This window comes from Euleptes europaea, chromosome 6 (assembly GCF_029931775.1).
Source record: "Euleptes europaea isolate rEulEur1 chromosome 6, rEulEur1.hap1, whole genome shotgun sequence".
NCBI classification, from domain to species: Eukaryota; Metazoa; Chordata; class Lepidosauria; order Squamata; family Sphaerodactylidae; genus Euleptes; species Euleptes europaea.
In genome coordinates this window covers 5,327,694-5,345,089 of record NC_079317.1, presented here as the reverse complement: position 1 = coordinate 5,345,089, position 17,396 = coordinate 5,327,694, and the positions used below count along the sequence as shown (strand labels likewise).

The following is a 17,396-nucleotide window of genomic DNA, read 5'->3' as shown; positions in this document are numbered from 1 at the left end:
ACACCAGGGGTGCCCAGTGTAGTGCCCGTGAGTGCAGTGGTGCCCTCCAACACAGCATGGTGTAGTGGTTAAGAGCTGTGGACTCTAATTGGGAGAACCAGGTTTGATTCCCACTCCTTCACATGAAGCCTGCTGGATGACCTTGGGCTAGTCACAGCTCTCTTAGAGCTCTCTCAGCCCCACCCATCTCACAGAGTGTCTGTTGAGGGGAAGGGAAGGAGATTGTAAGCCACTTTGAGACTCCTTAAAAAAGGAGAGAAAATTGGGGTATAAAAACCAACTCTTCTCCTCCTCCTCCTTTCCTGGTGCCCAATAAGTGTTTTTAGAAAGTGAGCAGGGCTCTTGCTCAGCAGGGCTTCTGATGGGCTGTTGGAGATGCGATTAGCTGAACAGATTAAAATATCACGGTTTCAGCAGCTGCTGCTACCAGAGTGTTGGTTTTATTTTCTTTCACTCCTCTTTCCCCAATGTATTTTTTAAAAAATGATTCCTCTTCTCCCCTGTGCTTAAGCTTTCTGTGTGTACATGGCTCTGACTCTTGCGGCAGCCATTTGTGGTTGCAGGCTCAAAAAAGTTGGGGACCCTGCTGAACACCATGGGTTTAGACTCTAAACCCTCTAAACGGATCAGGAGAATGCCACTGGCCAGTGTGGTGTAGTGGTTAAGAGCGGTGGTTTGGAGTGGTGGATTCTGATCTGGTGAACCGGGTTGATTTCCCCACTCCTCCACATGAAGCCAGCTGGATGACCTTGGGCTAGTCACAGCTCTCTTAGAGCTATTTCAGCCCCACCATCCTCATAGGGTGTCTGTTGTGGGGAAGAGAAGGGAAGGCAACTGCTCTTCTTTGTACGGGCTTCGGCGTGGATGGCAAATCTTCTGTTCTTGAACCCAAGTGACATTTTTTTTTTTTTGCTTCTCTCTTTTGCAGGTCATAGAATTACCTCTGACAAACCCAGAGTTGTTCCAACGAGTGGGGATCATCCCGCCCAAAGGCTGCTTGCTGTATGGCCCACCAGGTCAGTGTATGTCTGGAAGTGGTGTCCCTCTTCATGCCCTCTCCCGAGCGGAATATCCCAACGGCTCGGCAAGAGCAGCTTGTGAGCACAGCTCAGTCATTGAGCACCTGTCTTGGTGTGCAGAAGGCGTCAGGGTCCGTCCCCAGCACCTTCATGAAAGGGCTGAGACCGTGGGAAGCTTCTGCTAGTCGGAATCAGCAGTCCTGGGCCAAAGGTCAGACTCAGTAGAAGAACATAGTAGAAGAGGAGCCCTGCTGGATCAGATCAGTGGTCCATCTAGTTCAGTGTCCTGTCTCACACAGGGGCCAACAAGTTCCTCTAGAGGGCCAGCAACAGGGAATAGGCGCTGAGACATTCCCTGGATGTTGCTTCCTGGCACTGATATTCTGAGGTTGAGTGCCTCTCACTTTGGAGGTTCCTTTCAGTTCTGGATCTTGTCAGTGGCGGTGGTAGAAAGTACTGTAGATTTATGGCAACCTCATAGGTTTTTCAGGGCAAGAGACAAACAGAGGGTGTTTGCCACTGCCTTCCTCTGCATAGCAACCCTGGTGTTCCTTGACGGTCTCCCATCCAAATACTGACCAGGGTCCACCCTGCTGAGCTTCTGAGATCTGATGAGATCAAGCTAGCCTGGGGCATCCAGGGCAGGGGCCGTGGAATTTTATGAAAATGCTGACGTTCCTCGAGGCAGGAATTACATGTTACGAGGTTGTTCAAGCAAGGGATAATATGGCCTCCAGGCATGGCTCAGTATTTAGCGGCCTTACCAGATCTAATAAGCAGTTTTGGCTCTTGGCATTGTTCGGGTTGGGAAATTTTTTGGAAACCCTGTGCGTGCAGCTGGCCGGGCCCCAAAAGAAAGGCAAGCCAGAAGTGTAATAAATCCAGCGTGGTGTTGTGATTAAGAGCGGTGGTTTGGAGAACCAGGTTTGATTCCCCACTCCTCCACATGAGCGGCGGAGGCTAATCTGGTGAACTGGATTAGTTTCCCCACTCTTCCACATGAAGCTGGCTGGGTGACCTTGGGCTAGTCGCAGCTCTGTTAGAGCTCTCTCAGCCCCACCTACCTCACAGGATGTTTGTTGTGGGGAGGGGAAAGGAAGATTATTGTAAGCCGGTTTGATTCTCCCTTAAGTGGTAGAGAAGTCAGCGTATAAAAACCAACTTTTCTTCTTCTAAATTGCTATATAATTAGTGCTTTTCAGCTTAACCCCATGTTTCCCTTTTATCGTTTTTGTATCCTTCCCCCTCCCCCTAAGCTGCTTTCAGTACAGCAAAAATCCCCCAAAGTAGGATTTCCCCCCACTGCTGATGACGTTATGAGGTTGGCTGTAGGCTGAGACATCTTCCAAGGCCTCTCCTTGAGCGTCAGGGCTGAGCAGGAATTTTGGGTGGCCATTCTGGCACTACCCAGAGCCTGGGCCTTTTCTGGCGTGGCCACGGCTCTTTGGAATGGGCTCCCTGGAGAGGTGCCTGTTTGCCAGTTGGTTTTTATATGCCGACTTTCTCTCCCGCTTAAGGAAGAATCACACCGGCTTACAATCACCTTCCCTTCCCCTCCCCACAACAGACATGCTTGGTTTTTACATGCCGACTTTATCACTTAAGGGAGAATCAGACCAGCTTACAATTGCCTTCCCTCCCCACAACAGACACCCTGTGAGGTAGGTGAGGCTGAGAGAGCTCTAAGAGAGCTGTGACTAGCCTAAGGTCATCCAGCTGGCTTCGTGTGCAGGAGTGGGAAAACAAATCCAGCTCACCAGATTAGCATCGTCCGCTCATGTGGAGGAGTGGGGAACCAAACTGCTCCAAACCACCACTCTGAACCACACCACACTGTCTCCCATTACACACACATTTTATTTTTGGTCTTAGCTGGGGATGTTTTAACTAATCGTAAGCCACCTTGAACCACGAGGAAAGGTGGTATATAAGTGTTTTGATCAATTAAGAAGTATAAATTTGAACCCAGGATTAACAGTCCTGTTGCACCCCGCTGGTTTTCATGCTTATTTCTCTGTTGCGCGCCTCTCACTTGGCCATCTTCGATGTGTTCTGTCCAGGTACAGGGAAAACTCTCCTGGCTAGAGCTGTCGCCAGCCAGCTGGACTGCAATTTCTTAAAGGTAAAAACAAAACCCCGAGGTTCTTTCTGGGAAGCGAGCCCCACGCCTCATGGGCCGCCAGTCGCATGACCCGATTGCTTCTTACAGGTGGTGTCCAGTTCCATTGTGGACAAATACATCGGCGAAAGTGCTCGGCTGATCCGGGAGATGTTCAACTACGCCAGGGACCATCAGCCTTGCATCATTTTCATGGATGAAATTGACGCCATCGGTGAGGATTCCTTGGTACTTGTGCCTGGCCAGCATGGTGTGGTGGTTAAGAGCGGTGGACTCTGATCTAGAGAACCGGGTTTGATTCCCCACCCCTCCACATGAGCGGCGGAGGCTAATCTGGTGAACCGGGTTGGTTTCCCCACTCCTCCACATGAACCTAGCTGGGTGACCTTGGGCCAGTCACAGCTCTCTCAGCCCCAACTACAGGGTGTCTGTTGTGAGAAGGGAAGGCACCTGGTTGGCCACTGTGTGAACAGACTGCTGGACTTGATGGGCCTTGGTCTGATCCAGCAGGGCCTTTCTTATGTTCTTATGAAGGTGATTGTAAGCCGGTTTGAGTCTTTCTTAAATGGTAGAAAAATTTGGCGTATAAAAACCAACTCTTCTTCTTCTAGAGGAGGAGAAAGTAGAAATTTCACTTTCTAATTCTTTCATTAGCCGACTATCAATGCTGTCCTCAATTAGGGCTAGGGCTTTCTCGACCCTGTCCACGGCCTGGTGGGATTCTCTTTCTAATGAGACCAGGGCCTTGCGGGATCTTAAAGAGTTCTGCGGGGCCTGCAAAACAGAGATATTCTGCCAGGTCTACAGGTGAGGGCAGCAATGGTTTTATCAGATCATGCCTCCCTACTCCCTTCTAAGGTATCATCAGTTGCTGAATTAAGGGGCCTTAATTGTATTGCTGGGCTCGCCGAGGCACTGATTTCAGTGGCTTTTCTCCTGCATAATACCAGAACGTGGGGTCATCTGCTGAAGCTGGAGGGTGAGAGATTCCAAACAGATAAAAGGAAGTATTTCTTCACACAACACATCATTAAATTGTGGAACTCCCTGCCCCAGGATGTGGTAATGGCTGCCAACTTGGAAGGCTTTAAGGGCGGAGTGGACATGTTCATGGAGGAGAGGGCTATTCATGGCTATTAGTCAAAATGGATACTAGCCATGATGCACACCTATTATCTCCAGGATCAGAGGAGCAGGCCCGTTCTATTAGGTGCTGTGGAACACAGGCAGGATAATGCTGCTGCAGTCGTCTTGTTTGTGGGCTTCCTAGAGGCACCTGGTTGGCCACTGTGTGAACAGACTGATGGGCTTGATGGGCCTTGGTCTCATCCAGCAGGGCCTTTCTTATGTTCTTATCAATTTGCCCATCCAACTTGGAAGGCTTTAAGAGGGGAGTGGACATGTTTATGGAGGAGAGGGCTATCCATGGCTAATAGTCAAAATGAATGTGTCATAAAGCATTCTTATTTTCTCTAGTATCAGAGGAGCATGCCTATTCTATCAGGTGCTGTGGAACACAGGCAGGATAATGCTGCTGCAGTCGTCTTTCTTGTGGGCTTCCTAGAGGAACCTGGTTGGCCACTGTGTGAACAGACTGCTGGACTTGATGGGCCTGGGTCTGATCCAGCAGGGCTTTTCTGATGTTCTTCTGTTCTTTCTGGTTTTTCTCTCAGGTGGCCGTCGTTTCTCTGAGGGGACTTCAGCTGATAGAGAAATTCAGAGAACTCTAATGGAGGTAACGTTTCCCTGGCTTGCGGCTGACCTGTCAGCCCCTGCCCTCCCACCTTCCCTGGCTAATTTTTTTCACTCCTAGCTAAGCAGCAAAGCCAGGGTGCCTCTGTATCTCGTTCTGCCTTTCGGGGGTCAAAGGTAGTTGGCATTCTCCCCTTCCCTGGAGGTTTTTAAGAAGCGGCTAGACGGTCATCAGCCAGCAATGCTGATTCTGTGAATTTGGGCAGATCATGAGAGGGAAGGCATGTTGGCCATCTTCTGGGCATGGAGTATGGGTCACTGGGTGTGTGTGGAAGAGGTAGTTGTGAATTTCCTACATTTTGCAAGGGGTTGGACTAGATAACCCTGGTGGTCCCTTCCAACTCTGTGATTCTATACACATGGCAGTGGTCAGCTATGCTGGCTTTGACTGTAGAGATAGGACTGTTGGATGGGTGGATGAAATAGCTCTCCTAACTCTCCCTGTGTGGTGTAGTGGTTAAGAGCGGTGGTTTGTAGTGGTGTAATGGTTAAGAGCGGTGGTTTGGAGCGGGAGACTAATCTGGAGAACCGGGTTTGATTCCCCACTCCACATGAGCGGCGGAGGCTGATCTGGGAACCAGGTTGGTTTCTCACTGCTCCACATGAAGCCAGCTGGGTGACCTTGGGCAGCCCCACCTACCTCACAGGATGTCTGTTGTGGGGAGGGGAAGGGTAGGGGATTGTAAGCTGGTTTGATACTTCCTTACGTAGTAGAGGATGTCAGCATATAAAACCTAACTCCTCTTCTTATGTGGCTTGAGCCACTGTGCTACCTAGAAGGGGGAGGTTTGCCATTGATAAGAGGATGTCCAGATGGAGCCACTTGATATGCCTGCTGCTGTGGTAATAAGAGCCAGCCCCTATCTCTATGGCTATCAAGAGGCCATGGCTCAGTGGCAGGGCTTCTGCTTGTCATGCGGAAGGTCCCAGGTTCAATCCCCGGCATCTCCAGTTGAAAGGATCAGGCAGAAGGTGATGTCCAAGACCTCTGCCAGAGAGCCAGTGCCAGTCTGAGTAGGTAATACTGGCCTTGACGGACCAATGGCCTAGTTCAGTACATGGCAGCTTCATGTATGTGAGCGCGTGTGATAGCTAGAACCTCCATAGCTGCTCTGAGAGCCAGCATGGTGTTGAGAGCCAACGTGGTGTAGTGGTTAAGAGCGGTGGTTTGGAGCGGTGCAGTCTGATCTGGTTCGATTCCCCACTCCTCCACATGAGCAGCGGAGGCTAATGTGGTGAACTGGATTTGTTTCCCCACTCCTACACACGAAGCCAGCTGGGTGACCTTGGGCAAGTCACAGCTCTGTTAGATCTCTCTCAGCCCCACCTACCTCACAGGGTGTCTGTTGTGGGGAGGGGAAGGGAAGGTAATTGTAAGCCCGTTTGAGTCTCCCTTAAGTGGTAGAGAAAGTTGCCATATAAAAAACCAACTAGTCGTCTTCTGTCAAAATAAATATATCATTGTCAGGGTGAGTCTCAGGTTCCATGTATTTGGGGGAATTGCAGGGTGGTGGTGTCTATAATTCTGCTCCTGCCGGTTGATGGGAGCTCTTCAGTTGACAAATGTTGGGATTGGTTCAAGCCTTTAGGTTTGTTTTCTTTGCGACATCTTTCAGTTGTTGAACCAGATGGATGGATTTGACACTCTGCACAGAGTTAAGATGATAATGGCGACAAACAGGCCCGACACTCTGGATCCGGCGTTGTTGCGTCCCGGGAGATTGGATAGGAAAATTCGTGAGTAGAGTTTCTAGATGCCGTGCTGTTCCTCTCAACCCCCCGCTTCCAACCTCCTTTTATATTAACGAACCTTTCCCCCCCGTTTAGATATTGACTTGCCAAACGAACAAGCCAGATTAGACATACTGAAGATTCACGCTGGGCCTATAACTAAGCATGGTGAAATAGGTAAGCGCCTGTTTGAGCGGACTGAGGTTCGCTTCTGCTTTCCTAGTAACATGCGTGTTTCTTGTACATACTCATAAATTGCTGTCCTCAGAGTATGGAAGGAACTGTTATCAGTTTTGCAAAAGTATAATTCTGTTCCTAATTTTTGCCCAGCCTCATTTTAATATATCACATTTTATTTTATTTAAGCTGCACCCATTTATAAACATTGCATTTTATGATTGCTTTTCCCCTAAGGGCCTGAGGGGCAACCTCTTACACGTAAAGCTGCCTTATACTGAAACAGACCCTTGGTCCATCAAGTTCCGTATTATCCAGGGTCAGTATTGGTCCATCGGGGTCAGTGTTGTCTACTCAGACTGGCAGTGGCTCTCCAGGATCTCAGGCAGAGGTCTTTTACATCACCTCCTACCTGATCCTTTAACTGGAGACGCCGGGGATTGAACCTGGGACCTTCTGCATGCTAAGTAGATGCTCTACCACTGAGCCATGGTCCCTGCCACAAAAAATAGGCTGGAAATCTTGCTCACTCTGGAGATCAGACATCATCGAACAACCTTATACTAAATCAGATCCTTGGTTCATCAGGGTCTAAGACTGGCAGTGGCTCTCCAGGTCTTGGGCAGTGGTCCTTCACATCACCTATTGCCTGGTCCTTTTTAACTGGAGATCCCAAGAATTGAACCTGAGCCCTTCTGTGTACCAAGCTGAGGCTTTCCCACTGAGTCACTGGCTCCTCCCCTCTCTCGTGTAAGCCATGTAATGACTCTGCTGTTTCCAGAATTGTGTCTTTTCCATCCCTTCTTTTGGGGAGGCAGATCATTGAGGACTTCTTCTGTGGCTCCTCCACTCTGGGGGCATGGGCTGCCCAGGGAACGCACATGAAGCGGCCTTATACTGAATCAGACCCTTGGTCCATCAAGATCAGTATTTCCTACTCTGACTGGCAGCGGCTCTCCAGGGTCTCAGGGAGAGGTCTTTCCCATCACCTATTGCCTGGTCCTTTCAGCTGGAGATGCCGGGGATCTTCTGCGTGCCAAGCAGATGCTCTAACACTGAGCCGCTGGCCCCCTCCCTTGTGAGGTGTTGCCGTCTCTGCTCTTCTTGAGGGGGAGAGTGCAAAGCAGTTTTGCTCCAGAGAGCTTTTTGATATATTTACTTGTCTAGTAAGCTTTCTGGTGGTTTTGTGGATTTCTTTTAGATTTGAGATTGCTTTTAATGTCCCATTATATTGATTCATTGCTTGGAAACCACTTTGAGGCACAAAGACAAAGCAGTACACAAACGCCATTAATAAATGAGGAAGACGCACGTTATCCCTGCTTATCCTTTCAACAGCCCGGGAAGATGGGTTAGGCTGAGTGGGTGGGAATGCACCAGGGCTACCCAGGGTTGCTTCCTGGGCTGAGCATAAGAACATAGCCGCCCTGAGCCTGGCCTCGGCTGGGGAGTGAGAGCAGGAGGTAAATCTAAGTAAATGAATAAGCGACAAAAGAAAAGACCTGCTGAATCAGACCAAGGCCCATCAAGTCCCACAGTCTGTTCACACAGTGGCCAACCAGGTGCCTCTAGGAAGCCCACAAACAAGATGGCTGCAGCAGCATTATCCTGCCTGCGTTCCACAGCACCTAATATAATAGGCACGCTCCTCTGATCCTGGAGAGAATAGGTATGCATCATGACTAGTATCCCTTTTGACTAGTAGCCATGGATAGCCCTCTCCTCCATGAACATGTCCACTCCCTTCTTAAAGCCTTAACATAAGAAAAGCCCTGCCGGATCAGATCAAGGCCCATCAAATCCAGCAGTCTGTCCATACAGTGGCCAACCAGGTGCCTTTAGGAAGCCCACAAACAAGACGACTGCAGCAGCATTATCCTGCCTGTGTTCCAAAGCACCTAATATAATAGGCATGCTCCTCTGATCCTGGAGAGAATATTTATGCATCATGACTAGTATCCCTTTTGACTAGTAACCATGGATAGCCCTCTCCTCCATAAACATGTCTACTCCCCTCTTCAAGCCTTCCAAGTTGGCAGCCATCACCACATCCTGGGGCAGGGAGGGAGTTCCATAAAGGTTTGAACCTACATCTCCCCGGTTCAGGTCCTGCCCATTATCCCCTGATAGTTTGGGCCATGGGCGCAAGGTAGCAATTAGTATAATAAAGCTGGCAAACTCCTCTCAGCGGAGCCAAAAAACTGTCTGATCAACCTTACATGCCCAAAGAACAGTATCTTGGACCTGGGTCTGGAAGCTGGCTACAAGTCACTCTGCACGTTGGAAATATTTTGTGCATCACATTTATTTGCTTTATTTATGGTCTGCCTTTCTCACTTGTACTCAAGATAGATGAGTGAGTCAGTACAATCAACCAGATGGGCTATTCACTAACCAATGAAATAGGATTTGAATTGTAGAACCAACCAGATGTCTAAATGAACAGAACAGACGCGAAGCATTAAGTATTAACATCACACATGAAGCGGTACAGAAATTACCTAATAGTTTTGTACTTACAATAAACGATACACAGCAGTGAAGACAACAAGTCCCAATCATTTGCATGGGAAAGTTTGTGGACCATTTTGTACAGTGCAGCCCGATTACCTGTGTAGAAAAGCCCTCTTGAATAGTTTAGTTTTGTATGGTTTGCAGAAAGCCAGGCAAGTGGGAGCTTTCCTGGCTACATGAGCAGGCCATTCCACAAGGAAGAAGAAGAGTTGTTTTTTTATATCCTGCTTTTCTCTACCTTTTAAGGAGTCTCAAACCAGTTTACAATCCCCTTCCTTTCCCCACAACAGACACCTTCTGAAGTGGATGGGGCTAGAGAACTGTGATTGGCCCAAGGTCACCCAGCAGGATTCATATGTGGGAGTGAGGAAACTAACCCGGTTCACCAGATTAGAGTCCACCTCTCGTGGAGGAGCAGGGAATCAAACCTGGTTCTCCAGATTAGAGTCCCTGCTCCTAACCACTACACCACACTGGCTCTCATGTGGACGGGCAGTGGTTGATTTTGCCCATTTGCAGGCTGGCACCTGCCGAAATGGGCAGAGCTGTCCTAGCGGAGCATAGGGGGAAAGACGGTTTCGCAGATGAGTGTAAAAGTGACGTGTTCCAGTTTTTGCCACAGGGTGCTGCTTACATTCTGAAGCTTGTCATTCCGATTAACCAGCTGTTCTTCTTTTGATCAACAGATTACGAAGCAATTGTGAAGCTCTCTGATGGCTTTAACGGTGCTGATCTGAGAAACGTCTGCACTGAAGCAGGTAAGGAGTGGGACCTGCTGACTCTGCTCTCTGTTTTCTGTGTCCTTTGGTTTTAATGAAGGGACCCTTCTTGCACAAATCCTAGTGTGGTATAGTGGTTGAGAGTGGTGGTTTGGAGCGGTGGATTCTGATCTGGAGAACTGGGTTGGTTTCCCCATTCCTACACATGAAGCCAGCTGGGTAACCTTGGGCTAGTCATACTCTCTCAGCCCCACCTACCTCACAGGGTGTCTGTTGTGGGGAAGGGAAGGTGATTGTAAGCCGGTTTGATTCTCCCTTAAGTGGTAGAGAAAGTCGTCATATAAAAACCAGCTCTTCTTCATCATCATCTTCTAAATAAATAAATCTTCCCTAGCAGAATGGATCTGCAGGATCCATCCCCATGGATCTCTGAGTCGTCGGGGCCAACACATGGCCTGTGAGCACACTGACAGGCAGTTGGGGGAAAGCTGTGCCTGCGTGCACCGCAGCAAGGGTAGCCCCCTCAGGAAGCAACCAGGCTTTTCAGTAGCCGGCTGTGGAAGGAGCCGGGCATGGCTGTGAAATCCCAGTTGCCGTTAATTCCTTTCTGAAGTCCAGGACTGTGACCCTATTGCAAATCTTGTTGAAAATAAAAGACAAAACGTCTCTGTCCTCACAGGCATGTTTGCGATTCGAGCAGACCATGACTTCGTGGTTCAAGAAGACTTCATGAAGGCGGTGAGGAAAGTTGCAGATTCCAAGAAACTGGAGTCGAAGCTGGATTACAAGCCAGTGTAAACGTCGCCGGGCGTCTGAGGGGCAACGAACTGCATGGGGACGCTGGGGGCTTTGCGGGTGGCGTGAGAAACAAACGTGTCCCTTGTGTCCTTTTTCGAATGTCGGCGTTACACGGGTAAGCTGGTCGGTGGCGCCGCTACCACGAGGGAGCGTGTTCTCGCATTCAGAAAAAAACATCTGAAAACACAGGCCTTCGACGCAACCCCTGCTTAAGTGTGGAGTCAATTGTGTTCTTGTATCGCAACTTCTACATACACCAAACCGGTTTTCTTTGGCAGGGCGAAAGATGGTGCGTTTCTTATTTTATATCATTTAATACTTTCCCTCCCCTTAAACCGTTAAATAAAACCTGTTTAAATCCTCTTCGATATAAATTTCCTTGGGCTGTCTGTGGAAGCCAGGGTGAGCAATACCCTTTTGCCTTCCCCCGGCAGCTTCTTATTCAAATACTGAGACTCCGTGGCTTTTATAAATGGATAGGCTCTTAGCCTTTGCAGTGAGACTGTTTCGCCTTGAGGCAGAGGAAGTTATTTTCAGTTCTCGTTTTCACGTTTTTAAATGGCTGCCTCAAATCTTGCATGGCAGATATCCCAGAACTGCATTGTGTCCGGATTTGGTTTAGCATCCTGATCAGCCTCTCATTGTTCTGGAGGGTCATTCTGAGAAGTCAAAGGGGTGAGGGGTCTGGGTCTTCATCCCCCCACCCCAAAAATGCTCTGCTAGCAAGTGACTGTGTGTCTAACTGCAGCTTGATCTCCATTAGCATAGTTTTGGAAATGGAGTGGCATTATGGCTGAGAAAGGTATGGCCAGCACGGTGTAGTCGTCAAGAGCGGTGGTTTGGAGCATTGGACTCTGATCTGGAGAACTGGGTTTGATTCCCCTCTCCTCCACATGAGCGGCGGAGGCTAATCTGGTGAACTGGATGTGTTTCCCCACTCCTACACATGAAGCCAGCTGGGTGACCTTGGGCTAGTCACAGCTCTCTTAGAGCTCTCTTAGCCCCACCTACTTCACAGGGTGTCAGTTGTGGGGAGGGGAGGGGAAGGTGATTGTAAGCCGCTTTGATTCTTCCTTAAGCGGAGGAGAAAGTCGACATAAAAACCAACTCTTCTTCTTCTATGGTACTTGTGGGGGGTACCTCTTATTGTTATTATTATTAGTGGATACTAGCCATGATGACTAAAGGGAACCTCCAAGTTCAGAGGCAGTCAGCTCCCAGTGCAAGGAGGCAGCATCAGGGGTAGGCCTCGGCCTCTGTTGTTGGATCTGCAGAGGAACTGGTTGGCCGCGCTGTGAGACAGGGTGCTGGACTAGATGGACCACTGGTCTTATCCAGCAGGGCTCTTCCTGTGTTCTAACAAAGGCCTCGGCTTCTCTGCCCTGTTGTTGGACCTCCAGAGGAAGTGGTTGGCCACTGTGTGAAACAGGGTGCTGGACTAGGGGGACCACTGGTCCGATCCAGCAGGGCTCTCCTTATGTTCCTCTTAGAAAGGGAGAATTGTTTGGTCACACACCTGCAGAATAAGAAGGCCATCTTTTGCCCTAAAAATAGTGTCACAAGTGTGACGAAAATGGGTTTAAAAAGAATCTTATTTGGTTGTCATCTTTTTGGAACCCTTCCTTAATTTGAAATCAGTAACTTCCTTCGTAAAAGCACACTGCAGGAAGCCAGGGAGGAAGGGAACGCAGAGCTCTAACAAGCATCCCCCTCTTTCTCCCCCTCGGAAAATGCCTTCATTTTTAGTCAGCCAATGTGAAGCACACTATGGATCAAATGGTATACCGCGCTGCCCGATGAATGGCATTAAAAGGGCTGTTCTGAATGGCTGTGTGAACTCTCTCCTTAAACAGACCACAGAAGAATTCGGCCTCAGTGCTGTTTAGTGTCTACCAACAAGTGCTTGAAGAGAGAAGTAGAAGAGTCCCTCAGACGTACCAAGGCAAAAAGGCCAATGTTAAATGGAGTTCTGATGGTCTCTGAGACCCCCTGGAAAGAAGGTTGATGCTGCCATCAAGGGCTACTGCCATAAGCAGAGAGGCCTTCGTGTTCAACAGAGGTTCTCTGGAGTGGGGTCTACAACCAACCTGTGGTGGAACAGGCCCGTGGGCACTGTTCCTTGTCCTCTGAGGCACCTGGGTACCAGTAATCATCGAAGTTTTCCCCTGGCAGCAGGCCTCTCTCCTGGTTCTTCTAACCCTTGGAAGGAGGTTTTCTCTCCCACTTTCTGGACACCTGCTGCCACCACTTGGTTGTAGGAATTACCACTGAGAAGAGCAGGGCTCCCCAGTTTCTCTTCCCTGAGTTGCCATTCTAAGGCCCTGCTTCATGCAGGCATCTCCTGCTACCCAGCATTTGGTTGCCAGGTTCTGGAGAACCAGGTTCAATTTTCCACTCCTCCACAAGAGCGGCGGACTCTAATCTGGTGAACTGGGTTGGTTTCCCCACTCCTACACATGGAACCTGCTGGGTGACCTTGGGCTAGTCACAGTTCTCTCCGAACTCTCTCAGCCCTACCTACCCCACAAGGCGTCTGTTGCGGGGAGAGGAAGGGAAGGCGATCATAAGCCGGTTTGATTCTCCTTAAAAGGTTGAGAAAGTCGGCATATAAAACCAACTCTGCTTCTTCAGCGCCCCTTTCTCCTTGCGGCTGTTTTAAGTAGCGTGTTTGAATGATGGAGGTCTTCCTGGTCCAGAGAACAAGTGCCAGCAACAAAAATGATAAATTATTTATTGAAAAGAAAATGCCTGCATGCACACTGTCACCACAGCAACAGGTTGAGAATGGGATCTCAAAAGAAAGGTGTAAACACATAATTCCTCTGTACATGCCCTAACTGGTCTTATTCTAAGACTGCTCTTTAACTTAGAAGTTACAGTGTTCTAAAGGCTTCCCTTTATCTTGGTGTCTTTGCTCAAGCAGCCAGCATCTTCCTCATGGCAATAATGGCCTTCAAGTAGAGCCCAGGTGTAAGAGCTCCTCCTGATTAGTTGGAATTGGCCAAAGACAGCTTTCCCCTCTGTGTAAGGGTGTTATATTATCTCTGTTTGGCCACATCCCTGTAGGTCACAAAAGCTGTTCCTGAATTCTCCAGAAAGAGACTTTCTAGCATTTTAAACCTCCCAAATTTCACTTCCCTGCAAGACGTCACTGTCTCCAGCCAGAGGTGTGAGCTGGGACCACCTCATTGTCATTAGCTTGGGCGGCCACTGGTGGTGGTGGAAAGGGGCCGTCAAGTCACAGCTGACTTAAGGCGACCACATGAAGATGCCTTCTACTGAATCAGACCCTTGGACCATCAAAGTCAGTATTGTCTACTCAGACTGGCAGCAGCTGTCCAGGTTCTCAGGTTGGTCTTTCACATCACCTACTTGCCTAGTCCCTGTAACTGGAGATGCTGGGGATTGAACCTGGGACCTTCTGCCTGCCAAGCAGAGGCTCTACCACTGAGCCACAGCCCCTCCCCATGGTGGTGGTTTGCCATTGTCTGCCTCTGTGTGGGCTGAGCGAGTTCGTAGAGAGCTGTGACTGGCCCAGGGTCACCCAGCAAGCTTTATGGGGAGGAGTGGGGAATCGAACCCGGTTCTCCAGATTAGAGTCCGCCGCTCTTAACCACTATACCACAGCTTGCTCTCTGGAAGGCCATTAGCATTTCTAAAGCTTGGATGGAAGTACAATTTATTTAGCTCCCCCTACAAAAGAGAGAAACTTTCTAAAAATAAAGGTGAGGGTTTTCTAAAGTGCATTACTTCAGAGGTTGGCGCATCTCTACAAAGCCTTTTCTAAAACCTTGCTTTTCCGAGCCCTGGTTTTTCTGACGTAGCCCACCCTTCTGCTGAAATAGATGCTGAAGTTAATTCAGGCAGCGAATACGCCGACACAGATCATGTACAACTGACTTGGTTCACACGTGCCGCGGGTGAGGCGAAATCTCTCACCCCTGGGTCTTGATGGTGTCACGTTGGAGCTGAACTTTGCATGGGCAGCAGCGCAGTTTCAACAAGACGCCACGCAGGTGCAGGGGCCTACGTAGGAGAGTGCGTTTTCTTGCCGGCGGCACATGTAAATCAAGCAGTGCCTGACCGCGAGTAGGAAAACACACCAGACCAATTTGTGCTCGTTGGCAGCTTCTGCCATTGGCTGCGATCCCGCCTGGGGGTCACGGAGCGACCTATATTTACTGCTTGGAATGGACGCGGAAAAGGGCAAGTGAAATCTGGGAAGCGTCTCAGCTTGCGGTGCCGAAATGCCGCACTTTGCTGGGAAGGTTAACATTGCCTAATTTCTAACATGAGAAGGGCTGGCCCTCGAGCCTGTTGGACCTGCAGCGTCATCCTTGCTCAATCGCACAAGGAAGATTAGCTCCTATCAATGTGTCACAATTTATCCTGCCCTTGCTGACAGAAGCTTGGAGCAGCATACGTAGGTCTTGCATGGAAACACAGAGTTGGAAGGTGCCTCCAAGGTTATCTAGTCCCACCCCCCTGCACAATGCAGGAAATTCACAACTACCCCCACCCACCCCCAGTGACCCCAGCTCCAGGCCCAGAGGAAGACAAAAAAAAACCAACCTCCACCATCTCTGGCCAATCTGGAGGAAAGTGGCGATTCGGAAGTGGTTTGCCATTGCCTGCCTCTGTGTGGGCTGAGAGAGTTTGGAGAGAACTGTGACTGGCCCAAGGTCACCCAGCAGGCTTCTTGTGGAAGAGTGGGGAATCTGTTGTGGGGAGGGGAAGGCGATTGTAAGCCGGTTTGATTCTTCCTTAAGTGGTAGAGAAAGTCGGCATAAAAAAAAACCAACTCTTCTCCTGGCACTGAGATTCAGAGGTTGGCTGCTTCTGAACATGAAGGTTCCCTTTAGTCCCTATGGCTAGTTGCCACTGATAAACCTCTCCTCCATGAATTGGTCTAATCCCCTTTTAAAGCCATCTATGCCTGTAGCCATCACTGGCAGCAAATAATCATTTCAGTATGTTGGCGTGTGAACCCACTGATGAGTGACTGTTTTGCCTGTGTCATATTGCTGCCTTAATGTCAATCTTGCTCCTCATGTGGACAGCATCACATTCCCCACACACACACACACACCTCTCAGGATCACACCACAGTTCCGTCATATGCTAGGCAAAGGCTGCAAGATGCGGTAAAAAGAAAGCGCTTCCCGAAAACTCATAATTACCTTTTGGAGCTCACCACCGCAAGATATACCTACTTGCTCTGTTAGCTTTTTGTTTTGTTTTTGTTAAAGCATTGAACACATGGCTGCAAGAACTGGGACTGATGCGTAGTAAGACTTACCAGTGTTCCCTTTAGAAGAGTTGGTTTTTATATGCTGACTTTCTCTACCACTTAAGGGGAGAATCAAACCGGCCTACAATCACCTTCCCTCCCCCTCCCCACAATAGACACCCTGTGAGGTAGGTGGGGCTGAGAGTGTGTGATTAGCCCAAGGTCACCCAGCTGGCTTTGCGTGGAGGAGTGGGGAAACAAATATGGTTCACCGTCTGCTGCTCGTGTGGAGGAGTGGGGAATCAAACCCGGTTGTCCAGATCAGAGTCCACCGCTCCAAACCACCGCTCTTAACCACTACACCACGCTGGCTTTACCAGTGTTCTCTGTATGGGTGCCATCCTCCAGGTGGCAACTGGAGTTCTCCTGGAATTACAACTGATCTTCAGCCTACATGGGAAAGGGGCAGCTTCAGAGTCTATGGTATACTATAGATTCTAGGTGAAATCCCTCCCCCTGTGAGGGCCAGTGTGGTGTACTGGTTAGTTGCCTGCAGTCCCAGGCTGGAATCCCAGCTTGTGCCATTGAAGCTCACTGGGTGACCTTGGGCCAGTCACATTCTCAGCCTAACCTACCTCGCAGGGTTGTTGTGAGGATGAAATGGAGAAGAGAATGATGTAAGCTGCTTTGGGTTCCCGGTGGAGAGAAAGGCAGGGTAATAAATGAGGAAGGGAGCTTTCACTCTAACTAGGGTTGCCAGCTCTGGGTTGGGAAATACCTGGAGATTTTGGGGGTGGAGCCTAAGGAGGGCGAGGTTTGGGAGGGGAGGGACTACAGTGGGGTTTATTGCCATATGCCATAGAGTCCCCCTTCAAAGCAGCCATTGTCTCTAGGAGAACTGATCTCTGTCACCTGAATATCAATTGTAATAGCAGCTGTCCAGCCGCCACCTGGAGGTTGGCAACCCCTTGGACTCAAAAACCCAAACTGTTCCGCTGCAGGCCAACACACTTTCCTCTACAACTATAAAATATTCCCTCCTCCACAGACCTTGTTCCCCACATCTCCAGGAATTTCCTGGCCTAGAGTTGGCAACCCGCCCCGAACACATGAAGCTGCCTTCTACTGAATCGGACCCTTGGTCCATCGAAGTCAGTATTGTCTACTCAGACCGGCAGCAGCTCTCCGGCAGAGGTCTTTCACATCACCTCCTTGCCTAGGCCCTTTAACTGGAGATGCCGGGGACTGAACCTGGGACCTTCTGCATGCCAAGCAGATGCTCCACCACTGAGCCACAGCCCCTCCCCTATATCATGCAAACTGAGGGCTGTGGCCAT

The 17,396-nt window shown here is 49.5% G+C and overlaps 1 protein-coding gene across 1 annotated transcript in view; it reads left to right on the top strand.

The window, feature by feature from the left end:
• PSMC6 (proteasome 26S subunit, ATPase 6) overlaps window positions 1-10,844 on the top strand; it is a 126,286-nt gene extending 115,442 nt beyond the window's left edge. Inside the window, exons 8-15 of the mRNA XM_056852082.1 lie at window positions 929-1,016; window positions 3,080-3,141; window positions 3,229-3,352; window positions 4,812-4,873; window positions 6,507-6,627; window positions 6,718-6,798; window positions 9,999-10,070; window positions 10,711-10,844. Of these exons, the coding sequence (XP_056708060.1) occupies window positions 929-1,016; window positions 3,080-3,141; window positions 3,229-3,352; window positions 4,812-4,873; window positions 6,507-6,627; window positions 6,718-6,798; window positions 9,999-10,070; window positions 10,711-10,829 (729 nt within the window). The 3' untranslated portion in view covers window positions 10,830-10,844. The remainder of the gene's footprint in view (window positions 1-928; window positions 1,017-3,079; window positions 3,142-3,228; window positions 3,353-4,811; window positions 4,874-6,506; window positions 6,628-6,717; window positions 6,799-9,998; window positions 10,071-10,710) is intronic.
• Window positions 10,845-17,396: the final 6,552 nt, after the last annotated feature.